The 27,705-nt window shown below is 46.0% G+C and overlaps 1 protein-coding gene across 1 annotated transcript in view; it reads left to right on the top strand.

Moving 5' to 3' along the window:
- arhgef39 (Rho guanine nucleotide exchange factor (GEF) 39) overlaps nt 1-27,495 on the top strand; it is a 136,446-nt gene extending 108,951 nt beyond the window's left edge. Inside the window, exons 7-12 of the mRNA XM_056276732.1 lie at nt 10,798-10,926; nt 13,101-13,330; nt 24,313-24,401; nt 26,650-26,779; nt 26,989-27,095; nt 27,456-27,495. Coding sequence (XP_056132707.1) covers nt 10,798-10,926; nt 13,101-13,330; nt 24,313-24,401; nt 26,650-26,779; nt 26,989-27,095; nt 27,456-27,495 — 725 coding nt within the window. The remainder of the gene's footprint in view (nt 1-10,797; nt 10,927-13,100; nt 13,331-24,312; nt 24,402-26,649; nt 26,780-26,988; nt 27,096-27,455) is intronic.
- The last annotated feature ends 210 nt before the right edge of the window (nt 27,496-27,705 follow it).

The following is a 27,705-nucleotide window of genomic DNA, read 5'->3' on the forward strand; positions in this document are numbered from 1 at the left end:
GCATCTAAGAGCAAAACCAGTGCTAAAGTAAAAGTGCAAGAAAGATTTTTTTTTAAATGAGTGAATACAATAAGTGCTAAGAACAAGTGACAGGGTAGTAGTTCTTAAAAAGGGGAGTTTTCAACCTGCGCCGAAAGATGGGCAGCGACTCCGCTGTCCTGAATTCAGTGGGGAGTTCATTCCACCACTGTGGGGCCAGGACAGAAAAGAGCCGTGACCAGGTCGATCGGCAGCAAGGGCCTCTGAGCGACAGGGCAACCAGGCGTCCCGAGGCAACAGAGCGAAGTGGTCGGGCGGGGGTGTAGGGCTTGACCATGGCCTGGAGATAGGAAGGAAGCGAGCAGCTACTGGGAGCCAGTGTAGGGCCATGAGAAGGGGAGTTGTGTGGGAGAACTTAGGGTGGTTGAACACCAGACGAGCTGCAGCTTTCTGAACAAGCTCCAGAGGTCTGATGGCTGATGCTGGGGCGCCAGCAAGGAGGGAGTTGCCACAGTCCAGCTGGGAGATGAACAGAGCCTGAATGAGCACCTGTGCCATCTCATCGGTGAGGAATGGGCGAATCCTCCTGATGTTATAGAGGAGAAATCTGCAGGAGCGAGCAACCGATGCAACGTTTTCAGAAAACGACAGTTGGTCGTCCAGGATCACACCCAGATTCCTCACAGTCCGAGTTGGCATCACCACGGTGTTGTCAATGGTGATGGCCAGGTCTCGGTGCGGGCAAACTTTCCCTGGGAGGAACATCAGCTCTGTCTTGTCCAGATTGAGCTTCAGGTGGTGTGTCGCCATCCACTCCGAGATGTCAGTCAAGCACGCAGCAATGCGTGTCTCCACTTGTGTGTCACAGGGAGGAAAGGACAAGATCAGCCGGGTGTCATCGGCATAACAATTGTAAGAGAAGTCATTCGAGCGAATACAGAACCCAGGGATGTCGTGTACAGGGAGAAAAGGAGAGGACCCAGAACCGAACCCTGTGGAATGCCTGTAGTCAGTCTGCAAGGCTCCGAGACAGATCCCCTCCATGTCACCTGGTAGGATCGACCTGTCAGGTAGGTTGCAAACATTGAGAGTGCAGAGCCTGTGACACCCAGCTCCTCGAGAGTAGAGAGGAGGATCTGGTGGTTCACTGTGCCGAATGCAGCTGACAGGTCCAGGAGTATCAGGACAGAGGAGAGAGAGTTTGCTCTCGCAGAGTGCAGTGATTCTGTCACTGCAAGGAGGGCCGTCTCTGTTGAGTGACCCACTCTGAACCCAGACTGGTTGGGGTCCAGGAGGTTGCTCTGGTGGAGGTACAAAGAAAGTTGGTTAAAGACAGCACGTTCGAAAGTTTTAGATAGAAAGGGAAGGAGGGAAACTGGTCTGTAGTTTTTGATGTCAGAGGGGTTAAGTGATGGTTTCTTGAGAACGGGGGTGACTCTAGCAGTCTTGAAGGCAGATGGAAAGCATCCTGCCTGGAGGGAGGTGTTGATGAGGTGGGTTAGATAGGGAAGGAGTTCAGGTGTTATAGACTGAAGAAGAGGGGAGGGGACCGGGTCAAGGGAGCATGTGGTGGGGCAACTGGATGTGATGAGATTTAGACCCTCATCGGGGGAGAGGGGAGCGAGGTCGGATAGGGTGGGACGTGGAGAGGTGAGGGAGGGTGCAGAGGGTGGGATAGTGCAAGCAGCACTAACCGGTTGGTGAGAAAAGGAGGATCTGATGTCATTTACTTTCTTGTCAAAGAAGTTAGCGAAGTCATCATGGAGAAGATAGGAAGTAGGAGGAGGAGGTGTGGGTTGAAGAAGTGTAGATAAGGTTTCAAAGAGCTTCCTAGGATTAGAGGCAGAGGATAGGATTTTATAGTGATAGAAGGCAGCCTTAGCAGCAGAAAGGGAGGAGGAGAAAATGGAAAGAAGAGATTGGAAGTTGAGAAGGTCCTCTGGGAATTTGCCTTTTCTCCATTTGCACTCTGCCACTCTCAGGCTCCGTCTGTCAGTACGTACTGAGTCGGTCAGCCAAGGGGCAGGTGGAGTTGGGCGTGCAGGCCTGGAGGTGAGGGGACAGAGATTGTCCAGAGAAGAGGAGAGTGTAGAGAGAAGAAGATCAGTAGCAGTGTCAGCGGGTATAGGAGAGAGAAAGATTCAGGTGTAGGGAGGATAGAGGTAACAGAGGAAGAAAGATCAGTGGTGAAGAGAGAGCGGAGGTGTCTACGGGTGGAAACCATGTGGGTAGGGGAAGGGGCTGAGGGGGTGAAGAGAGGGAGAGAGAGTAGGACATGAAATAGTGGTCAGAGAGCTGGAGGGGAGTAACAGAGAGATTGGAAATAGGACAGTGTCTAGGTACCAGCTGGTTGCCGGCCTTGTGGGTAAGAGGAGAGGGTGAGAGGTGATGGTCAAAAGAGGAGAGGAAAGAGAGAAGAGGATCTAGCTTGTTAGTTTGGGTGTGGAAGTCACCGAGAAGGATAAGTGCAGAGTCATCAACAGGGAAGTGCGAGACAAGTATGTCAAGCTCCTCCAGAAACTCACCAAGGGGGCCCGGTGGGTGGTACACAACCAAGATGGTGAGTTTGACTGGATAAGTGACAGTAACAGCATGAAATTCAAAGGAGGGCGGAGAAAATTGTGGAATGGAAACAAGAGAGTGTTTCCATTTCAGGGAGATTAGCAGGCCAGTACCACCACCCCGCCTCCCAGCTCTGGGAGTGTGAGAAAAAGAGTACACATCAGACAAAGCTGTGGGTGTGGTAGTGTTTTCTGGCATGATCCAGGTCTCAGTTAGAGCAAGAAAGTTGATGGATAGCAAGGATGCGTAGCCTGAGATAAACTCAGCTTTCGGCACTGCGGACTGGCAATTCCAGAGCCCTCCCATCACCACTTGCTCAACGTGAGTGGAGAGAGTGGGATAGATGAGATTGGTAGGGTCACAGCGCCTAGGAGTGACCCAACGTCTATGCCAGCCCCGGGAAGAGGCAAGGACAGGAATGTGAAGGAAACACATAGTCTATACTAGGTACACAAAATACAGATGACTGACCGGATCTAAAAAGAGCAGTCCGTGCTTGACGAAGTCTTGGCTTGAAAAAGTCGCGCTTGCCTTTTTTCACTCTAGCCTTCGTTCAACCTAGGCTTGTTTGCCTGATGCTTCCAAGTAGCAGTGGTGATTTAAAGAACACTGATTGCTAATTGTCTGCCATGAATGCAGGCCACACCCTGGCCACTTAACACCCAATTGGCCAAAGAGGTACACTGAAAATAGGCTTATTGCCCAGAAACTGGACACTTATGTAAAACTGTATCAAACCTCACACAATACTATTAAAACTGCAAACAGCAAGTTACCAAGGAATATATTTAGAAGCTAAAAGGATAACTAAGTCTAAACAGCTAAGCAACAAGAAATATTTAAGGGCACACTAGGTGAAAAAACAGCTACAGCTAGATTAAGTAAATAAGACAAGTAAGTAAATAGAATAAGACAGCTACAGCTAGAATAAGTTCTCACTAGATACCAGCAGCAGATGCATAGAGAAAAGTACTAATACTCAAGCAGGTGGAATAAGACTAATAGCAACTTGTTAAGCAAGAAAGATGATACTTACTCTATTCTAGATGAACCAGCAATTCAGAATCACTCCAGAAGTTAAAATGCACACCACAAAAGTGTACAGTAAACGTGTGAGTGGAAGAGTCACATTTTTTGACAGTTTGACTAACGGTTGCCTTTGAAACATGCTCAGCACCACCGATGTTGTATAGAGAACAAAGTACAACACAAAGACTTTGTTCCGAACTGAGAGCAATGTGTCACATGAATGATGTGAGGGCTGAGAATATTGTTCAGATAAATGGTCGATTGTGCAGAAAAACAGATACGTAATCATTTGGGAATGATTAAACATCCGAGCGGGGTCTGATCACCCTCTCCCGACAGTTTTCTGCTGGTTATTTTTGCTTCAACATCACCTGACTCTTCAAGAAAGGGAACCGTCGTGTCTGACCCTTCCTTCCGTTTGCAGGCTTCAGCTAAAGAGGGGGAGAAATTCAGGGTTAGTTGAAGAAAACCTTCCAGCGAGCAGGTTAGCTTCACAGAGTATGTTTCCATAGTAACTGACTCAGTTGGCTTTGTGAAACCAAAAACCCAGAGTTTCCTTAAATTCTGAGTTCTCTAACTCTTGAGTTTTCACTAAAGCCGCTTTCTGAAACAGCCCAGATGATAAATGGTGGAATGTTTTGTGTTCTTAGTTGAATTTGTTTCGCTGGCGTGGCAAAGCGCTACCAGTGGAAACACGAGGAGTCATAAAGTTCACAGGTGGAGTCGTAATACACACAAAAAATCAAGGCTGTCTGCTGTTAATTTGGATGCATAACGAGGTAGACCAACTTCCAACCACAGTTGTTTTTGCTAGTGCAAAGAAATGAGATGGTTGAGTCCAGTGCTGGGGCACTGTTTCTTCCAGCTCCGTGCGGTAACAAAAATACACTTTTCATCCATTCAGATATACAGTATTTGCTATAAAAAACATGCATAACAGTACTAAGCGAACTCCCTCCTGAACCCACCGGCCCAAATCTTAAGAAATCTAGTAGATGAGCAACACACAAACTCATTAAATACCACCATGTTATAAAAGCACTAATAATAGTATTGGTTTAAGGATATAGTGAAATCAACCAAGAAATTGTGTTTACCTAAGCAAATGAGCTGTGCTTATTGGAGGATGCTTCGTGCATGCGACTGCCTGCTGATACCTCTGTTGAATTCTAGTGAGGAAATGTATCAGAGATAACAGGAGCTATTTTATACTGCCTCCCTCTAAATAACATGGCTATAACGACACACACACACACACACACACACACACACACACACACACACACACACACACACACACACACACACACACACACACACACAAACACACACACTGAAGACAAACCTTCCCGAACCCATCCAGCAGGCTAACCGGTCCATCAGGCCTGTTTTTCATGTGCCAGACTTTTTTCTTTGACGTTAATGATGCAATCAGAAAATATGGTGGTTGTGTGAGTGCTACAAAAGAAGAATGGCAGTAGTTTTATAAATGTGTACGTTTGTCTGCCTTACTTGGTTTATGTCATATTTGAAAGGAATAGTCTTGGTGCATCACCTGATACTCTTGGACTGTTTGTCTCACCGCACAGATAAGTAAATAATAAACATAGATATAATAATAATAATAATAATAATAATGATTAATAAACATCGTAAATAATAAACATGGAAATAATAATAATTAATAAACATAGATATTATTATTATTATTAAACAGTCAATAATAGACAGATATAATAATAACAATAATTAAACATAGTAAATAATAAACATAGACATAATTATAATAATAATAATTAAACATATTAAATAATAAATATAGACATAATAACAATACTTAATAAACATAGTAAATAATTAACATAGATATAATAATAATAATAAACATAGGAAATAATAAATATAGATAATGTAATAATTAATAATAATAATAAACATATGAAATAATAAACATAGATAAAATAATAATAATAACAATAATAAACAGATATATAATAGTTAATAATAAACATAGACATAATACTAATTAATAATAATAAACAGTAAATAATAAACATAGATATGATAATGATAATAATAATAATAATAATAAACATACAGTGCATCCGGAAAGTATTCACACCCCTTCACTTTCCCCACGTTTTGTTATGTTACAGCCTTATTCCAAAATGGATTAAATTCTTTTTTTTTCTCACCAATCTACACATAATACCCCATAATGACAAAGTGAAAAAGGTTTTGTAGAATTTTTTGCAAATTTATTAAAAATCTACTACTACTTTCGGCTGCTCCCGTTAGGGGTCGCCACAGCGGATCATCCCTTTCCATTTCTTCCTGTCTTCTGCGTCTTCCTCTGTCACACCAGCCACCTGCATGTCTTCCCTCACTATATCCATAAACCTCCTCTTTGGCCTTCCTCTTCTCCTCTTCCCTGGCAGCTCCATATTCAGCATCCTTCTCCCAATATACTCAGCATCTCTCCTCCACACATGTCCAAGCCATCTCAATCTTGCCTCTCTTGCTTTGTCTCCAAACCGTCCAACCTGAGCGGTCCCTCTAATATAATCGTTCCTAATCCTGTCCTTCTTCGTTACTCCCAGTGAAAATCTTAGCATCTTCAACTCTGCCACCTCCAGCTCCGCCTCCTGTCTTTTTGTCAGTGGCACTGTCTCCAAACCATATAACATAGCTGGTCTCACAACCATCTTGTAAACTTTCCCTTTAACTCTTGCTGATACCCTTCTGTCGCAAATCACTCCTGACACTCTTCTCCACCCACTCCAACCTGCCTGCACTCTCTTTTTCACCTCTCTACTGCACTCCCCGTTACTTTGGACAGTTGACCCCAAGTATTTAAACTCAAATGCCTTTGTCACCTCCACTCCTTGCATCCTGACCATTCCACTGTCCTCTCTCTCATTCACGCATAGGTATTCCGTCTTGCTCCTACTGACTTTCATTCCTCTTCTCTCCAGTGCATACCTCCACCTCTCCAGGCTCTCCTCAACCTGCACCCTACTCTCGCTACAGATCACAATGTCATCCGCGAACATCATCGTCCATGGAGACTCCTGCCTGATCTTGTCCGTCAACCTGTCCATCACCATTGCAAACAAGAAAGGGCTAAGAGCCGATCCTTGATGTAATCCCACCTCCACCTTGAACCCATCTGTCATTCCAACCGCACACCTCACCATTGTCACACTTCCCTCATACGTATCCTGCACCACTCCTACATACTTCTCTGCAACTCCTGACTTCCTCATACAATACCTCACCTCCTCTCTCGGCACTCTGTCATAAGCTTTCTCTAAATCTACAAAGACACAATGCAACTCTTTCTGGCCTTCTCTATACTTCTCAATCAACATTCTCAAAGCAAACATCGCATCTGTGGTGCTCTTTTGTGGCATGAAACCATACTGCTGCTCGCTGATCGTCACCTCTCCTCTTAACCTAGCTTCTATTACTCTTTCCCAAATCTTCACGCTGTGGCTGATCAACTTTATACCTCTGTAGTTGTTACAGTTCTGCACATCGCCCTTGTTCTTGAAAATCGGTACCAGTATGCTTCTTCTCCACTCCTCAGGCATCCTCTCACTTTCCAGGATTGTGTTAAACAATCTAGTTAAAAACTCCACTGCCATCTCTCCTAAACATCTCCATGCCTCCACAGGTATGTCATCAGGACCAACTGCCTTTCCACTCTTCATCCTCTTCATAGCTGCCCTCACTTCCTCCTTGCTAATCCGCTGAACTTCCTGATTCACTATCCCTACATCATCCAACCTTCTCTCTCTCTCATTTTCTTCATTAATCAGCCCCTCAAAGTATTCCTTCCACCTTCTTAGCACACTCTCCTCGCTTGTCAGCACATTTCCATCTCTATCCTTGATCGCCCTAACTTGCTGCACATCCTTTGCAGCTTGGTCCCTCTGTCTAGCCAATCGGTACAAGTCCTTTTCTCCTTCCTTAGTGTCTAATCTGTCATACAACTCACCATACGCCTTTTCCTTTGCCTTTGCCACCTCTCTCTTTGCTTTACGCTGCATCTCCTTGTACTCCTGTCTACTTTCTTCATCTCTCTTACTATCCCACTTCTTCTTTGCCAACCTTTTCCTCTGTATAATTTGCTGTACTTCCTCATTCCACCACCAAGTCTCCTTGTCTTCCTTCCTCTGTCCTGATGACACACCAAGTACCTTCCTAGCTGTCTCCCTCACTATTTCTGCAGTGGTTTTCCAGCCATCTGGCAACTCTTCACTACCACCCAGTGCCTGTCTTAACTCCTGCCTGAACTCCACACAACAGTCTTCCTTCTTCAACTTCCACCATTTGATCTTCGGCTGTGTCTTCACTCGCTTCCTCTTCTTGGTCTCCAAAGTCATCCTACAGACCACCATCCGATGCTGCCTAGCTACGTTCTCCCCTGTCACCACCTTGCAGTCTCCAATCCCTTTTAGATGGCGCCTTCTACATAAGATATAGTCCACCTGTGTGCACTTTCCTCCACTCTTGTACGTCACCCTGTGTTCCTCCCTCTTCTTGAAATATGTATTCACCACAGCCATTTCCATCCTTTTCGCAAAATCCACCACCATCTGTCCTTCCACATTTCTCTTCTTGACTCCATACCTTCCCATCACCTCCTCATCACCTCTGTTCCCTTCACCAACATGTCCATTGAAGTCCGCTCCAATCACCACTCTCTCCTCCTTGGGTACCCTCTCCACCATGTCGTCCAACTCATTCCAGAATTCTTCTTTTTCATCCATCTCACACCCAACTTGCGGGGCATATGCGCTGATAACATTCAGCAATAAACCTTCAATTTCCAGCTTCATACTCATCACTCTGTCTGACACTCTCTTCACCTCCAGCACGCTCTTGACATACTCTTCCTTCAGAATTACCCCTACCCCTTTACTCCTCCCATTCACACCATGGTAGAAGAGTTTGAAGCCACCTCCGATACTCCTGGCCTTACTCCCCTTCCACCTGGTCTATTGCACACACAGTATGCCTACCTTTCTTCTTTCCATCATGTCAGCCAGCTCTCTCCCTTTACCAGTCATAGTGCCAACATTCAAAGTTCCAACTCTCACCTCCACATGCCTACCCTTCCTCCTCTCTAGCTGCCTCTGGACATGCTTTCCCCCTCTCCTTCTCCTTCGCCCAACAGTAGCATAGTTTCCACCGACACCCTGCTGGTTATCAGTACCAGTGGCGGTCGTTGTTAACCCGGGCCTCGACCGATCCGGTATGTAAGTCTTATTTATGATCCGCATATTTGATTTGGCAAAGATTTTACGCCGGATGCCCTTCCTGACGCAACCCTCCCCATTTGTCCGGGCTTGGGACCGGCACTAAGGATGCACTGGCTTGTGCATCCTCAGCGGCTGGGTTCGAAATATTGCATGTACATAAGTATTCACACCCTTTGCTATGACACTCAAAATTGAGCTCAGGTTCATCCTATTTCCACTGATCATCCTTGAGAGTTTTCTACATCTTGATTGGAGTCCACCTGTAGTAAATTCAATGGATTGGACATGATTTGGAAAGGCACACACCTGTCTATATAAGGTCCCACTTTTGACAGTGCTTGTCAGAGCAGAAACCAAGCCATGAAGTCAAAGGAATTCTCTGTGGACCTCCGAGACAGGATTGTATCGAGAAACAGATGCGGGGAAGGGTACTAAAAAAATTCTACAGCTTTGAAGGTCCCGAAGAGCACAGTGGTCTCCATCGTTCGTAAATGGAAGAAGTTTGGATCCATCAGGACTCTTCCTAGAGCTGTCCGCCCAGCCAAACTGAGCAATCGAGGGAGAAGGGCCTTGGTCGGGGAGGTGACCAAGAACCCGATGGTCACTCTTACAGAGCTCCAGCGTTCCTCTGTGGAGATGGGAGAACCTTCCAGAAGGACAACCATCTCTGCAGCACTCCACCAATCAGGCCTTTATGGTAGAGTGGCCAGACGGAAGCCTCTGCTCAGTAAAAGGCACATGACAGCCCGCGTGGAGTTTGCCAGAAAGCACCTAAAGGACTCTCAGATCATGAGAAACAAGATTCTCTGGTCTGATGAAACCAAGATTGAACTCTTTGGCCTGAATGCCAAACGTCACATCTGGAGGAAACCAGGCACCTCTCATCACCTTGCTAATACCACCCCTACAGTGAAGCATGGTGGTGGCAGCATCATGCTGTGGGGATGTTTTTCAGCGGCAGGAACTGGGAGACTAGTCAGGATCGAGGGAAAGATGAATGGAGCAAAGTACAGAGAGATCCTTGATGAAAACCTGCTCCAGAGTGCTCAGGACCTCAGACTGGGGCGAAGGTTTACCTTTCAACACGACAACGACCCTAAGCACACAGCCAAGACAACGAAGGAGTGGCTTCGGGACAAGTCTGTGAATGTCCTTGAGTGGCCCAGCCAGAGCCCAGACTTTAACCCCATTGAACATCTCTGGAAAGACCTGAAAATAGCTGTGCAGCGATGCTCTCCATCTAACCTTACAGAGCTCGAGGGGATCTGCAGAGAAGAATGGAAGAAATAACCCGAATATAGGTGTGCCAAGCTTGTAGCTTCATACCCAAGAAGACTTGAGGCTGTAATTGCTGCCACGGGTGCCTCAACCAAGTACTGAGTAAAGGCTGTGAAAACGTATGTACAAGCAATATTTCAGTTTTTATTTTAAATAAATTTGCAAAAATTTCTACAAAACCTTTTTCGCTTAGTCATTATGGGGTATTGTGTGTAGATTGATGAGAAAAAAAAGGAATTTAATCCATTTTGGGGTAAGACTGTAACATAACAAAATGTGGGGAAAGTGAAGGGGTGTGAATACTTTCCGGATGCACTGTATATAATAATAATTAATAATAATAATAATAAACAGTAAATAACAAGCATATATATGATAATAATAATCTAATGATAATAAACATAGTAAATAAACACAGATTCACAAACTAAGAATATGGCCACAGGTGAAGTTATAGATATGTGTTAAATCCTCTGGCGAGTATCGAAGGGTTTCTTTCATCACCACCTCTTTCCATTCAGTGGACCACTTCAAATAGTATGATGCCACCGAGGGAGGAAGAGCAGGTTGTTTTGGTAATGCATTCCTGCAGTTTACAGCCTCAGAGTGTGTGTGTGTGTGTGTGTGTGTGTGTGTGTGTGTGTGTGTGTGTGTGTGTGTGTGTGTCATCCAAATGCTGTAGGGGCCTTGAAGGCGATCTTGGAGGTGTCCCAGCGTATCCAAGACAACACTCGCAGCTATGAGAACCACCTGAATCTGCGTCGGGTTCAGAAACTGCTGAAAGGGCAAAAGACGAAGGTGATGGCTCCAGGTTAGTTCCTCTGATCAACTATTCCTTTCATGTCTTCTGAAGAACGACCACTATCTCATCTCACCCCTCTCCCTGCATCTATCCCTCCATTTGTCTTTTGGGACAGGGTTAGTAGCACAGGAAAGAGAAAAGGGAGCAGCATAAACAGAAGGGAAGTTAATTAATATGGACAGGTGTTTGATTCGGAAGACACGCATCAGCATTGCCTTTAATCGATGGAGTACATCGAACTCTCTGCAAGAAACCTGCAAGTTCTGCCCGTCAAACTGGCCGAGCGCGTTGATAGAGAATTACAGATAATTCACTGTCTTGCCTCTTGCTCATTTATTCCCCCTCTACCTTTTTTAGTTGGGCATCTACTTTGCGAGTAGTGGCCCTCTCCCTCCTGCCACCCCTCTCCTCCCTGTTGTTTGTCTCCAGAGAGCTGCCCACGTGTGCTGCAATACAGAGACAGGCCTCCTCACTGCTCCTCTCAGCTTGCCAATCTCCCCCAGGACTAATTAGAGCCCAGCCTTGTCTTGTGGGTCTGGGGATATAAAGGAAAGTGTGTATGTGTGTGTGTGTGTGTTTGTGTACACCTGCACAAATGTGTGTCTCAATGCAGGCACACTTGTTTCTTGTGTGTATTGGCGAGTACATGCACACTGCTGCAGAGGCAGCTGGGAGCTACCAGCAAATACCAGCTGAGGGCAGGGCTCATCTCTCTATTGCAGATGTGGGAAATTTCAAAAGCTTCCTCTTATCCAAGTTCTCAGACCCTTGCAACTCTGTCAGGCTCCCTTTCTCCCAATAAAGCCGCAATCCCACCAGACAGACTTCAGAGCACTGCTGCCTCCACCCCCATGCAGACCCACTCCACTTTCTCCCCAGCACCACCACTTCTAATGTGGGTAAAAGAAAAGCCTTGCTTTTTTACAGATGAGAAGCGACAGAGCCCCTCAAACATATTAAGTAGCTCAGTTGGAGATAAGGGGGGGGGGATTCTGAGACAAGAAGCCTGAATCAATGAGACATCGATACGGCAGACTGTCTGGCTTCTTCCCGTGGAGGCTGGAGTGGGCTACTGTGGAGCAGCAAACCACAGCGGAGCTGAGCTGGGGTACGTTGTCTGTCTCGCTGTCTGCCAGCCTGTCTGTCTTTCAGCAACCTTCTCAGGCCCAAGCTTGCCTCCGACAGTGGAAAAAAGGACAGAGGGAAAGAAAAAGATATAGATTTAAATTCAGAGTGACACTGATCAATTGTCTCTCTTCCTTTTAAAATGCACCTCTTACAAAACCTCATTAGACTTATTTTCCACTTATTTTCCGCACTACTTTCAGTTTGTGGATTGCTAGTAAATTTGAAATTTTACCAGCCTTCACACCCAACCTTAAACAGCTGTGGCATTATGATTTCATATGTACAAGTTACAGCAACATAATGCTTGCTTCTTCGGGTCTTGCCACACCAACTGCCCTCTGTTTCTTTTATTTGGCCTCAGACACATCAGGAGGACCAAGAGCCTTTGTAGCTCAGCCTTCATCACCTGGCCCGCCCTCACCAGTCCCCCCAGGCCAACTGTAAAGTCTTTGTACCAGAGCAAAGGTGCTCTTCAACAGAAGAATGGTGAAAAGGACTGACAAGGAGAGTGACGCTTTGCACTTCCTGCTCTTTGAACCTGGGACTACCTCAAATAATGAGATATGATGACTGGCAAAGATAGGGGGTCTGGTCTGACATCTCAGAAGTGTACCTTTTCCTACCAACAGCTACTGCAACCTTTAACTAGCATAGTGAAACTCTTTCTGTCTCCACTTACCTGCTAGAAAACGGCCTTCTGTGCTGTTTGCCCTACGCCAGGTAGGCAAGCAGGCGGGGCGGGAACTCCTTCATTCCATATGTTCCACTTGGCACACATGGCAGCTGACTTGTCAGTTGTTGTTGGTGCAACACCTCAACTGTAGATGCTTAACACAATAACGACCTCATGCAATGACCATGATGACAACAATGGCTCATGCAGTGGTACTTGAAGTGAACTTAGGAATAACCTGTCAGCTCCCACTGTGGGATCACGTATTAGCACACATGTTCCTGAGGGCACACACTGCCTCAGCTGCGCACAACTCTAAGGTATACATTGTGTAATTTTCTCCACATGTATCTCTCCCTCTTTTCCTTCTGCTCTCCCTCAGGCAGGTGGTATATCCGTGAAGGGTGGCTGAGGACAGTGCCCTCCAAAGGGGCTGAGGCCAAGCCTAAGATGTTCTTCCTGTTTTCCGATGTGCTGCTCCAGGCAAAGCGCTGCAGCCCACTGCAACCCACCAATGGCGACAAGTTTGAAGCCCAGTGCACTTTCTCCCTTATGGACTGCACTGTAGACAGGGTGTTTGGCCACACCAAGAGCCGCGGTGGCCTTCTCAGTGTAAGTGTCTTTCATGTGATTTTTATCTCCTTACATCCATATGTCACTCTTTGGATATAAACTGCAATATTTCTTAAAGTGGCATTGTGTAATTTTCTGTTAATGTGTTAAGAAGTGGAGTGTGCACACGACAAGTTGAGACCTCTGGTGCTTCAGTACACTTCATTCCACTGCTGTTGCCTCAAATGAACTGGTGTGACAAGAACAGGCAGCATCGTTGCAATACCAGCAAATGAGACATGATCTTTTATTCACACACAGGAAGTGATGCGCACCACAAATCATGATACAAATCAGTGCGGAATTATCTTGTGATGTCTTTTTCTTCAACGATGGCTTGTTGGTGGAAAAGGTTGCAGCAAATATGTATGGTTCATTGCTGAAGAAAAACCATCTAAAATCCTGCGTTCATTTTTATCATGCCCCGTAGCGAGTCATTTCTTATTCTTTTTTTCGTTTTGGAGCCTGTGCTGTCGTCAGGCTTGACATAACAACACAGGGAGTTTGTATGTCAATGTGTCCTACAGTTATTCTGCAAGTGGACATCCAAAGGAAATCTTCATTAATTATAAGGAACTGCTTATAATAATAACTCTGTCATCTGTATGATGTGTGGGATGACAAGAGCACGGGGTTTTTGTTATACATTTATAGCCGCAACCAGTCCCCCTCTTCTGCATGTCTGCATGTTTGATCCAGCTGAACAACCAATTGGCATCACTTCTCCAAGAGGAGAACAATCACCACAAGTGAAACAAGGAAAATTGGAAACAAAAAAATGTCAACATGTATCTGATAAGACAAGTTTTCAACTAAATTGTTTAACACAATCTTGGAAAGTGAGAGGATGCCTGAGGAGTGGAGAAGTATACTGGTACCGATTCTCAAGAACAAGGGCGACGTGCAGAACTGTAGCAACTACAGAGGTATAAAGTTGATCAGCCACAGCATGAAGATATGGGAAAGGGTAGTAGAAGCTAGGTTAAGAGGAGAGGTGATGATTGGCGAGCAGCAATAGCACTGTCCATGATGCCTCCCTGCCAGATGAGCTACATAATTTCTATGCCCGCTTCAACAAGGACAATACTGACCCAACCACAAAAATCCCCAGCCACCCAGAAAACCAGGTGCTCACTCTATTGATGGCAGAGGTCAGAGAATCACTGTGCAGAGTGAACACACGGAAGGCTGCCAGACCGGACGGCATACCGGGTCGGGTCCTCCGGGAATGTGCCGACCACCTGGCTTAGGTCTTTACAACTATATTTAACCTCTCACTGTCCCAATCCATAGTCCTGGCATGCTTTAAGACCACCTCTATCATTCCTGTCCCCAAGAAACCAACATCCACATGTCTGAATGACTACCGACCCATAGCACTCACCCCCATTGCCATGAAGTGCTTTGAGAGACTGGTTCTGGCTCACATCAAAAACATTATCCCCCCCACATTTGACCCACATCAGTTCACCTACCATCCCAAAAGGTCTACTGAGGATGCCATTGCCAGTGCCCTGCACTTTGCTCTGACCCACCTTGAACTTAACAACACATACATCCGGATGCTGTTTATAGATTACAGCTCTGCCTTCAACACTATCATCCCCGCCAAACTAACCACCAAACTCGTCTCCCTTGGCCTCAGCCCCTCCCTCTGTAACTGGACTCTGGACTTCCTGACCAACAGACCTCAGTCTGTTAGGTTAGGTGACCACACCTCCTCCATCCTGACCCTCAGCACAGTTGTCCCTCAAGGCTGTGTTCTGAGCCCCCTCCTTTTCTCCCTCTTTACCCACGACTGCCTGCCAACTCACCCTTCAAATGTTATAGTTAAGTTTGCAGATGACACCACAGTCATTGGCCGTATCACCAAGAATGATGAGATGGCCTACAGAGACGAGATTCAGCACCTCACATCATGGTGTTCTACCAACAGTCTTGTCCTCTATGTTCAGAAGACGAAGCTGATTGTGGACTTCAGGAGGTCTAGAAGCTGCAGCCACTCCCCCATACACATCAATGGGGTGGAAGTGGAGTGTGTTTCCAGCTTTAAATTCCTTGGAGTCCACATCAGCGAGGACCTTTCGTGGACATTAAACACCCAGGCTCTTGTGAAAAAGGCCCAACAATGCCTGCATTTCCTGAGGAGGCTGAGGAGCGCCCGTCTATCCCCCAAAATTCTCACCAACTTCTACCGCTGCACCATAGAGAGCATCCTGACCAGCTGCTTCTCAGTGTGGTACAGCAGCTGCACCTCAGTAGACCAGAAACCTCTGCAGCGGGTTGTCAAGGCGGCCCAGCATATCACCGGTACCCAGCTCCCAGCCATAAAAGACATTTATCACAAACACTGCCTTCGAAGGGGTCTGAGCATCAGCAGAGATCCCACCCATCCCAACCATGGACTGTTCTCCCCCCCGCGTTCTGGGAGGCGCTACAGGAGCCTCAGAGCCCACACTACCAGGCTCAAAAACAGCTTCTTTCCACGAGCTGTTGCCCACCTGAACCTGGCTACCCACTGAATGTCTGTAGATAGTTTTAGATATTTTGTACTCCAGCTCTTTTTTTACTTATTTTTAGCTTTTGGTCTTCGTGTGTGTATATCTTATACTGTGTTTGGTGTGTTTGTCTATGTCTGTCTTGCACTGATTGGTGAAGCCACAGCCCTCATTTCATTTTTAACATGTGCCTGCACATTGTTTTTAATGACAATAAATTGAATTGAATTGAGTGGTGCAGGATATGTATGAGGGAAGTGTGACAGTGGTGAGGTGTGTGGTTGGAATGACAGATGGGTTCAAGGTGGAGGTGGGACTACATCAAGGGTCAGCTCTGAGCCCTTTCTTGTTTGCAATGGTGATGGACAGGTTGACGGACAAGATCATATGGGAGTCTCCGTGGACGATTATGTTTGCGGATGTCATTGTGATCTGTAGCAAGAGTAGGGTGCAGGTGGAGGGGAGCCTGGAGAGGTGGAGGTATGCACTGGAGAGAAGAGGAATGAAAGTCAGTAGGAGCAAGACAGACTACACATGCATGAATGAGATGGAGGACAGTGGAATGGACAGGATGCAAGGAGTAGAGGTGACGAAGGCGTATGAGTTTAAATAGTTGGGGTCAACAGTCCAAAGTAATGGGGAGTGCAGAAGCGAGGTGAAGAAGAGAGTGCAGGCAGGCAGGGTGGAGTGGGTGGAGAAGAGTGTCAGGAGTGATTTGCGACAGAAGGGTACCAGCAAGATTTAAAGGGAAGGTTAACAAGATGGTTGTGAGACCAGCTATGTTATATGGTTTGGAGACAGTGCCACTGATGAAAAGACAGGAGGTGGAGCTGGAGGTGGCAGAGTTGAAAATGCTAATATTTTCATTGGGAGTGACGAAGAAGGACAGGATTAGGAACAAGTATATTAGAGGTACAGCTCAGGTTGGACGGTTTGGAGACAAAGCAAGAGAGGCAAGATTGAGATGGTTTATGGAGGAGAGATGCTGGGTATATTGGGAGAAGGATGCTGAATATGGAGCTGCCAGGGAAGAGGAGAAGAGGAAGGCCAAAGAGGAGGTTTATGGATGTGGTGAGGGAGGACATTCAGGTGGCTGGTGTGACAGAGGAAGATGCAGAGGACAGGAAGAGATGGAAATGGTTGGGCTGCTGTGGCGACCGCTAAACGGGAGCAGCCGAAAGTAGTGGGAGTATCTGATAAGACATAGACATAGTAATAGGCACTGACATGTGTTTGACAAAACACAGTTAAATTTATCTTCTCTATCAGTTTATGATAACAGTTATTGTGATAAAGGAGAAGACAGAAGAGGGAGGTAACTAGGAAAAAGGATGTATTCCAGGGAGTGTATGAGGCAGATGCTAGGAGTGTGTCTGTGCATGTGATGTGTCCCACCTGTGAGTGCACAGGATTAATCCCAATAAATTCTGGTGTCTGAGATTTGCACCCTATCATAGTGCCTCTGGGCAGCAGACAGGCTCTGCAGCTCATGGGCCCCAGTCATGCAGACAGACCACCAACAACAGAATAGCTGGAGCCCAAAGCACTGCAACCCCAGAGGAACACCAAGCCCACAGGGAGGCCAGGAGCCCACAGAGCAACAGCCCTGGATGTCCTCAAGGAGCACAAACTCTAGTCCCCGAAAGCACATGCCAGGCACACACCCCCACGATGCACCCCCAAACCTCAGGCACAAGGCACACTTGCAAACGTGGGACTCAAGCTGTGGACGGCAAGCACAGACCGCCGGCCCGGAGCCAGACCCTGAAACCAACACACCGCCGGGACTGCCCATCCAGCGGGCAGGCAGGGGGTGCCCCCATGCCCATGCACGCTCTGTGCAGGGGTGAGTACTGACACGCCACCTGTGATTAGATACCCCATCTGGCCACATGCAACAAACAGATACCCATGTAGCCGAATACACCGGCCCAGATCACCCGACGGCAAACCTCCCACCCCCCACCCGCCCAGGGATGGACAGGGCCCTGAAAGCCCCCTGCTCCACGGCCCAGACCCATGACAAGAGCATCCACCCAGGGTCCACAGAAAGCACCTGGCAGCACCAACTGCAGCCCTGCCAGAACGCTGCAGGCAGGACACCCCCCAACATCTAGGACAGAGCAATCAACCTGGGCCGGGGGCCCTCACGGCTGAGCACACACCCACACCGACCCGCCAATGTCCCACCCATCCCAGTAGTCCCAGTACTCGCTACCCCGGGTACTTAGATGAGTGATGAAACATTTCTCTCAATAAACGTTATGTCCAGATGAACTGATTCACCTTTCTGTGACTTCCTTACCTGGGTTATCGAGCATGCATCAAGACAGATGGCGCTGTGAGTATAGATTCAGAGGTGCCTCATGAAAAGAAGCAAGCAATAAATATTTGTCTATCCAGGTATTTATTATTGCTATATTTTAGAAGCATACAAATTGTACATTCTTAAAAATTACAAAGATGTCCTCAAGAACGTGTTCCTGGTCACACGATACTGGTCTTTTTACACCAGGTTTTTAATTTGACTCCACAAGTCATTATGCTCTAGCTTAATCACAGCTTTAAAGAAATAGATATACATTACACATAAACCACAATCCATTCCACACAGTACATGATGGGCACCAGGTGGGCAGACATTATGTTTCTGAATTTCAGTTTACACCAGAGTGAATCCTGAGAAGGGAAATGATGTAATTCAGCTCTGGGAACACACTGGTTCTGTTCATCTCACTTATCTCCCTGACGGTTGCTGTGGAATACTGCGCAGAACTGTGCTTTTCCTAAAGACATTCCTCCAATTCCTCCAGCCGGTCTGATATCCCCTCTCAGCACATGCTGGGTGAAAACTTCATTTTGTTATCCTTGTCAAATGAGACACCCCCCACTCCCACCCTCTCGTCAATTTCTTAAAACTTGTTGAAGTTGCCAAAAACCTGAACTTTTAATGTGCATCGGTCCTCTACATGTGATGTGTGTGGCAGGTCCCAGTACAGCGGCTGGTGACACTGTGGGTTTAAAGGATGCAGCTGATGTCATGAAACATTCACAGGAATGAATCACGAGTTATTGTGCAAGTAACCAAACCATTTATGTTGTGGCTGTTCATCCAGGATGCAGTACAGTATCGGTATCCATTGGGGCTGATGGGACTCTTGCTTGAAAAGCCCCTAATGTGGTACTGGTCATGTGGTATTGGTCATGTGGTACTGGTACTGTCATGCTGGTAATGTGGTACTAGTCATGTACTGGTAGTTTGGTACTAGTCATGTGGTACTGGTAGTGTGGTACTGGTCCTGTGGTACTGGTCATCTGGTCATGTGGTACTTTTAATTTATTGGTCATTCGGTGCTGGTAGTGTGGTACTGGTAATGTGGTACTTTTAGTGTGGTACTGGTCATGTGGTACTTTTAATGTGGTACTGGCCATGTGGTACTGGTCATGTGGTACTTTTAATGTGATACTGGTCATGTGGTACTGATCATGTGGTACTGGTATTGTGATACTGGTCGTGTGGTACTGGTCACGTGGTACTGGTGGTGTGGTACTGGTATTGTGGTACTGGTAAAGTCTTGCAGTTTGGAGCTCGGTCACATACTGGTTAATTTACTGGATTTTCGAAGGTTTATGGTATGATTTGTTATCCAGGTCAGAATGTTGACATTATCTCATGCCTTTTTAATGGCATCAAGACATAACAGACTACCATTTATACTGCGATACGCTTCTTTTTTTTTCTTGATAAAGCCTCACTTATCGGTGACCATGCCTCTGGACCAGTTAAAAGAAGTATGAATAGAAATATTCCCTCAGGTAACTAATGAAATGACTGTTGATGGAGACTGTAAGTGTGGTCCGTCTTGTATTATTTGTACCATCGCCATGTGTGAATACCTTCATCGTGTCGTGATGGTGAGCTGCCTCCTGTGAATGACTGAGAAGCTGGATCAGATTAGGTCTCGGATCCATCCTTTCCGGCCCACCAGTAAATACATCTTCCTCAAGCTTGTCAGCCCTCAGTGCCAGCTTGCCTCACGTTATCTAATGGCAGAGATGGCATTTCATTAGCCTCTTATCCCACCGAGGCCCAAATGCATACTCAATAGCATTACGTGTAATTTCTCATAAGGACATATTATTGATCCCGGGCCCCTACCTGAGCTCAAGGAAAAGGGCTGTCAGCACTCCAGGGCCTTCCTCATGCTGGGCCATGAAGAATTAAAGCCAAATTAAATTTGACAGCTGTAAATGCCCCGGCAATCTATATGCAAAGTTTGAAAAAAAATGTCTATGAAAATTTCTAGTTTTTTTTTCTCATGCATATTTGGAAGAAGAAGCATGCTTTTTATTTCTTTTCACCTTCTCTTACAGCCTTCCTACCTGTCTGTTCTTTTACCCTACTTTCTCAGTCTTTATTGTATCTCCTTTTCCTCTGTCTGTCTGTAGTCTTCTCCTTAATACTCCCTCGCCACTTGAACATTTTGCACATCCCTCACCGATTCCCTCTGATGTATAAATAATCAAGCTGGGTTCTGTGCTGGGAGTACGCTTTGTGCTCAGCCATTCTGATTATACAAAGTCATTTCTACCTAAGAGGGTCAGATTTCCTCACAAATCCCTAATTACAGCATTGCAATAGCAGTGGAATCTATTTGTGCATAAATCAACCCACCACCCCCCAAGTGGTGAGCGGCTAATATCTCGTGCCACTCCATTCTGCCCTGCTCACTGACTCCATAGTAAGATAATACATTTGATGATAAAATGTTTGAATCTTAATCCATTTAATGGATAATGAGAGACATTTCTTTCTCAGTCCTACAAAAAAAAACAACAATTTTTATAAGGAATGTCTTCATCTTTACCAGCTTAATGTTTTTGTCCACACAGCTATGAAAATTATCAGTCTCACTGTTGACCAGTGTTTCCAGTGTTGGGGCTGCAGGCACAATTAAATGTGAAAGGGCATTTAAAATGGTAAAGGCCTTATTTGGATTCCTAATAATGGCTTTCATGCTGTGATTATTTCGTTCTCAAAACTCCTGTTCTTTGGGCTTAGTCAGCCCCTAATGGTTTATTTACTAAGTGCAGTCTGAGGGTCAAGTCTTCGCACGTGGATGAGAGAGCTTGTAATTACTGCAGATTCTGAGGACACCTCATATTGAACCTTGCCATAGTATAGATCTGACAGGTACAGAAATTTGTGAAATAAAGTTGTATAATAGATTTTGTTACACTTGTTTTAGTATTTTAATTTTCTCAAACTGTTGAATCAGAATTTAGAAAATCTTGGTCCGTTTTTCAGTCTGCATTGATTTATTTAATTCTACATGCAAGTTCTACATTCCTGAAGAGAATGCCCAACCCACCCACCCCTCATTTCGATTTGAGTTTTCTAGAAGTGGATAAAAGCAATGAATCGAAGAATTACACCTCCTACACAAAGAAAAGAACTGGGTGTACAAAAACGGAAACGGATCAATACAGAGCAGCCATGTATAAGTTGTGTGCTACAATAAGAAAAGCAAAGTCCAGCTACACAACAAAATTGGAACAATTCTCTTCCGGTAACTCCAGATCAATATGGGAAAATCTTAAGGAAATGACAGATTACATAAAAAATGCCCCAGCTCATTTCCAGATAATGACCATAACTTCGCAGATAAATTAAATGAGTTTTATGCAGGGTTTGAAAAGCCTATTCCACTAGCCATCCCCCCTACTCCTACTCCAATGCCACCCTTCTGCATCCAGGTGGATGAGGGGAGAGCAACATTTAAGAAGCTTAACATTAGGAAAACAGCAGGGCCAGACGGCATCAGTCCTGCTTTGTTGAGCCACTGTGCAACACAATTGGCCCCAATATTTTCCACCTTAATTAACACCTCTCCAAGCCAATGTACAGTCCCACGGTGCTTCAAACTCTCTACCATCATTCCTGTGCCAAAGTCCTCAAAGATCACCTGCCTCAATGACTTCAGACCAGTTGCCCTAACATCTTTGGCCACGAAAGCATTTGAGCGCATCATTCTGTCACACTTGAAATCTTGCACCTCCCCAATGATGGACCCATATCAATTTGCCTATCAAGCCAAACGGTCTGTTGAGGATGCAGTTAGCATAGCCCTCTATCATGCCCTGTAACACGTGGAATCTCCAAACACCTACATACACATCCTGTTCATAGACTTCAGTTCCGCCTTCAGCTCCATCAGCCCACTCAAACTCTTTACCATACTCTTGGATATGAACACTGAACCAGCCATATGCCACTGGATTCAGAGCTTCCTGTGTAACAGGCCACAGAGGGTGAAGGTTAATAACCTAACCTCATACCCTCTTACCCTCAGTACAGGTGCTCCTAAGGGCTGTGTTCTCTCCCCCTGGCTCTTCTCCCTTGCACTAACCACTTTACATCCACGGATAGCTCTGTGAAAATATTGAAATACGCAGACAACACAACCATTGTAGGTCTCATCTCCAACAATGATGAAACCCAGTACCGCACTGAAGTAGACCAAGCTGTCACTTGGTATGCAAACAACAACCTTCTGCTTAATACAGCCAAAACGCAAGAACTCAAAACACCTATACAAATGAACGAAGACCCCATCACCACCACCAACACTTTTAAATTCCTTGGAACGTACATCAGCAATAACCTGAAGTGGAAAATTAAACACTGAACACGTCATTGCAAAAGCTCAACAACATTTTACTTTGTTAGGCAGCTTAAAAAATACCGGATCAACCATTAATTGCTTGTTCTGTTTTACTCAGCCATTATCAAGTCCATCATAACATCTTCTATTACAGTATGGTACAGCGGAACAGACAGTCAAACACGGAAAAACTGCAGCGGATTGTCAGTAAGGCATCCAAAATCATAGGCAACCCACTCCCCTCAATTGAATCTCTGCATACTCACCGGACTTCCGGTGTGTGAAGATGGCTGCGCGAATTCGTGTTTGCAGTGGCCTCACCCAGTACTGTCCATGCAGTGTCTTTGTCCACGTCTGCATCGAAGCTTTGTCTTCATTTGATGGCTGGGAGAGCTGGCGCTGGATCGGCTGGGAGAGTTGGGCAGGCTAAACTAACTGCTAGCCCATGCAGACTGGCAATTCCGATAACACCAGGGGCGGTCTGGTGACAGCCTCACCTGGCGTCGACTGTGGTGTTTTTGATGTCGTCGTGAGGAGTGCGGAAAGGTGTGTTGAGGGTGTCTGGCTGGGAGAGCTTGGTCTGTTTCATCCGATGGGCCCGGGGACCACGGCCCCTGCCTGGAGCTGCGCCTGAGGAGGAAACGCCAAGGGTGGTCTGACAGGATGCGGAAGCGGGGTGGGCTAAGCTAACTGCTAGCCCATGCAGACCGGTGGTTCCGACATTCATCCTGGCTGGCGTTCGTTCTCCTGGACAATGATTTTTTTTTAGTTTTGATATATGTGTTAGTGTGTTCTTGTAGTTTTTGGATGTGTTTCTGTCTTTGTGTTGTGCTGCTGTGGGCTGGGGGAAACGGCGTTTTGTTTCATTTCATGTACGCAAGTGCATGAAGTGAAATGACAAATAAAGTGGTCCTGATTCCTAATTCCTGGAGTGTAAAGCGAACAAAGAAGATAATTTCCGACCCCTCACAACCTGCTAATCACCTCTTCCAGCTCCTTCCCTCAGGGAGGCGCTACAGGTCACTGTCCACTAAGACTAAATGCTTCACAAACAGTTTTTTCCCCTAGCCATCAGGACTCTAAATTCCTCCCTATAGTCCCTTCCTCACACACCACTGGCATGCACACCACCATTCACCTAATTGTTGTGCGTAATATGTTTGTTTCTGATATTGTGTGACTGTATTGTTCATGATAATATGTGGAGGGTCTGCTGTTGTGCATGTATGTATTGTGCTGCAGAGTTTAACATGCTGTACCGAAAACAAATTCCACCGGCCTTGGTCGTGTGGCTAATAAAACAATCTCTCTGAAATGGCACAGGAAGCTGACAAGGATGTTTTGTAGCTTGATTTGGGCTGCCCTCTAGTGTCCTGATTATGTTGCTGCCATAACACTCCTGCTATTCCCCAGTTCCTGATGGGAATGTAGAAGGCAGAGCTGGTAAGATACACAGTAACAACTTATGATTAAAGTGTTAAAGCTTGCTTAAATCTTCAGTATCTTGAAGCAGATTCCTTTGACTCGAGATAGAGATACCAACTAAATTGTCCATTTTAAGGTAGTGTTTACGCTACACATGTAATACGTCTTATTCCTGATATTTTTAAAAAATGACTTACAAAGTCACTCTCTGTTGCTATTGTGCAGTTGAAGAAAAACACAGCAGCAACACAGTGAAGGAGAGAGACGAATAACTTGGCTTTTCAGTGACACTGGTGTGGTTGACAAACGTGTGAAAGCACTTCTAAGCTGTAAGGAAGATGCCAGCAGTTAAACTCTGCAGTCCCATTCATTTATCTCTCTTCTCTTTCTGCAGCTGACCTTCCCTGAGGCCAAGCTCTTGCTGATGTCCAGTGACCAAGAGGATATCAACGACTGGTACAGCAGCTTCACCTCTGCTATTCGGTACGTTCATATGACACAGGAACACACCTCATTTATGGTATCAACTAGTTTCAGCCACGCAGTCTGATTGGTCTAACATGTCCTCTTACGCTCATGATGTAGGTTTACATTAAAAGGATTTGGTGCAGTAACTAACTAAGGACTTTGTTGTACTTTTCTTCACATCACCTGTGTTTATTCTTATACAAGTACCTTTAAGAAAATTATTTAAGATAGTCCACATGCAATTTAATCTTTTCCATTCCTTATTTTGGACTTTAGGCAATGCCAAAGTCTGCATTTCAAAATTAGCAACACTCAAAGCGTACAGTACACCGTTTATTCCAGATTTAATTCTCCACAGTCTTTGCTTGGACTTGCATAATATAAACACAGCTGGTTGTTAACCTGTCTCAGCAGTGATAAACACAACTCTCTTCAGCTTGGCATGATACTGTCAGTAACTGAAGTTCTTCTCTGACTGGCTCCTTCTCCCTGAAGAAGGTGCCAAGGTCAGAATGGCAGAGCATCAGAACCAGCCAGGCCTACTCTTCTCCTGACCACAATGCCTGGCCAGGATAATTAGTTTATCACTGTCAGCAAGTGGAAGGGGAGAGGTTGTCACAAAGCCCTCAGACCACACAGGAGATCCAGCATCAAGGCTGTAGTCTGACTAGAACTCAAAGCTCCAGAGATGGTAATTAGCTGTGGTGGAGACCTGAAGAAAGAGAGGCTAAGAGGACCAAGGGTCATCAGCACTAAGATTAAGGTTGATGGCCAGGGAGAGCTGTGTGTGTGTGTGTGTGTGTGTGTGTGTGTGTGTGTGTGTGTGTGTGTGTGTGTGTGTGTGTGTGTGTGTGTGTGTGTGTGTGTGTGTGTGTGTGTGTGTGTGTGTGTGTGTGTGTGTGTGTGTGTGCGCGCGCGCGCGCGTGTGCCCTTCACGAGGAAATCTGTATATTTTGTGTATTCATTTATGTTGAATTATTTAAGGAAGGCTATGAAGTACATAGACTCTAGTCTGTTTCTATTGGATCTCATCTCATCTTAAGCCACTTCTCCGGGGTCGGGTCGCAGTGGCAGCAAGCTAAGTAGGACACTCCAGACGTCCCTCTCCCCAGCAACGCTCTCCAGCTCCTCCTGGGGGATCCCAAGGCGTTCTCAGGCCAGATTGGACATGTAGTCCCTCTAGCGAGTTCTGGGTCTACCCCGGGGTCTCCTCCCAGTTGGACATGCCTGGAAAACGTTCAAAGGAAGGCGCCCAGGAGGCATCCTAATCAGATGCCCGAACCACCTCAACTGGCTCCTTTCGATGCGAAGGAGCAGCGGCTCTACTCCGAGCTCCCTCCGGATGTCCGAGCTCCTCACCCTATCTCTAAGGCTGAGCCCAGACACCCTACAGAGGAAACTCATTTCAACCTCTTGTATCCACGATCTCACCCTTTCGGTCACGACCATAGGTGAGGGTTGGAAGGAAGATTGACTGGTAAATTGAGAGCTTTGCCTTCCAGCTCAGCTCCCTCTTCACCACAACGGTCCGGTACAACGTCCACATTACTGCTGATGCTGCACCAATCCGCCTGTCCATCTCCCGCTCCATCCTACCCTCACTCGTGAACAAGACCCCGAGATACTTGAACTCCTTCACTTGAGGCAACAACTCATCCCCAACTTGGAGGGAGCAATCCACCATTTTCCGGTACAGAACCATGGCCTCAGACTTGGAGGTGCTGACTCTCATCCCGGCCATTTCACACTCAGCTGCAAACCGCCCCAGTGCGCGCTGGAGACTGCGTCCTGATGAAGCCAACAAAACCACATCATCTGCTAAGAGCAGAGATGCAATTCTGAGGTTCCCAAAACGGACACACTCCTGACCTTGGCTGCGCCTTGAGATCCTGTCCATGAATATCACAAACAGAACCGGAGACAAGGGACAACCTTGGCGGAGTCCAACACCCACAGAAAACATGTTTGACTTTGTGCCAAGAATGCGGACACACGTTCCACTCAGGCAGAAAACACAAGGTTGTCCCTCCTTGCTGACTGAACACACACACATATAATATTTATTTATTTATTTATTTATTTATTTATTTATTTTGCACGTTTGTCTTGATGACCAGCTGGCCCATGAATATTTCACCACCTTTTGACTGACAAGCTACAAGGCATAATGAGTGCTACACAGTATAATTTTCCAGTTGTGAAGTATTTTACAGCAGTAGTCTTGTTAACCCTCTTTGTGGTTTTCTTCATACACTTGGAACAGAAAGTTGCAGTCGAAGAACACAGTTGTCCATAGGAGAGATGAAATGTGCAGGAAACCCCTCCGCTCAACCACAGACAGCTCACACAACACACCGGCGGCCTGCATCTCACCTGAGAGGACACACAACATGGTGAGCCAGTTGGCACCTACTCACTCACTTTCTGTCCAATTCCCAAACATGTGTGCCCTCACTCAGTCTAAATACCCCAACACCTCCTCACACCCTAAAAGTGAAGAGAAAATACAGGAGTATGCAGTTAAACTTCAGACCATTCTTTATAGAAAGCTTCCATCAGCTTTCCATCATTGTGATGAACGTCCTATTGCCCATTTCTACAGATACATGATGAGACCAGTGGGTGGAGCCAGGCTGCGTCGGGGAGCAGAAGTCACCCAGATTCCAAGAGGATGAACTGGCCTGATGCTGCACTGCAGCCAGGGGAGAGGTTGGTTATGCTAAACCCTAAAACATGGTACCTTATTATCTTTGTAGCCAGTTTTAGCTGAGTGAAAATGAAAGCTGGGTGAGAAAGGCTTGCACTGTATTTCAGGATGATGGAGCAGGACCTTGGAACCCAGGGGCCTTGTCTCGTAAATGTTATCCTGTAATTATTAAGACGTAACTCTGGCTGGTCCAGGGCTACAGTATGTGCATGTCTCTTATCATGTCTCTCTTATTTTATATGGTTTGGAGAAGTCAGCTCATTTGGGGTAAAATCTCATTTCAAATATGAGGTTAGAATATTGCTAATTTGTGAGAGTTCATGTTTGTGTTGGAGACATTTTCCTCATCCCCTGTTTCTCAGCACTCCAGAGCCAGAGGGTGTCAGCTGTGTGATCCTGTGATGGTCCTGCCGTAAAGCCCTAAAGCTCACTCAGACAGCCATCAAGTGTGAGAACACATGAGGTCAGGAGGTGGTGCTGTCAGGGTCTCAGTTCACTCTCTTTTATTTCTACTCACACCAGCCAGAGGTGACTTCCCCCACCTTGTTTCTGCTGATTAACAAGTGATTTGTGCTGTAACATGAGACGGTGCCTGAGGGTTTCACGAGGAAA

The sequence above is a fragment of the Lampris incognitus genome, chromosome 3 (assembly GCF_029633865.1).
Source record: "Lampris incognitus isolate fLamInc1 chromosome 3, fLamInc1.hap2, whole genome shotgun sequence".
Lineage (NCBI taxonomy): Eukaryota > Metazoa > Chordata > Actinopteri > Lampriformes > Lampridae > Lampris > Lampris incognitus.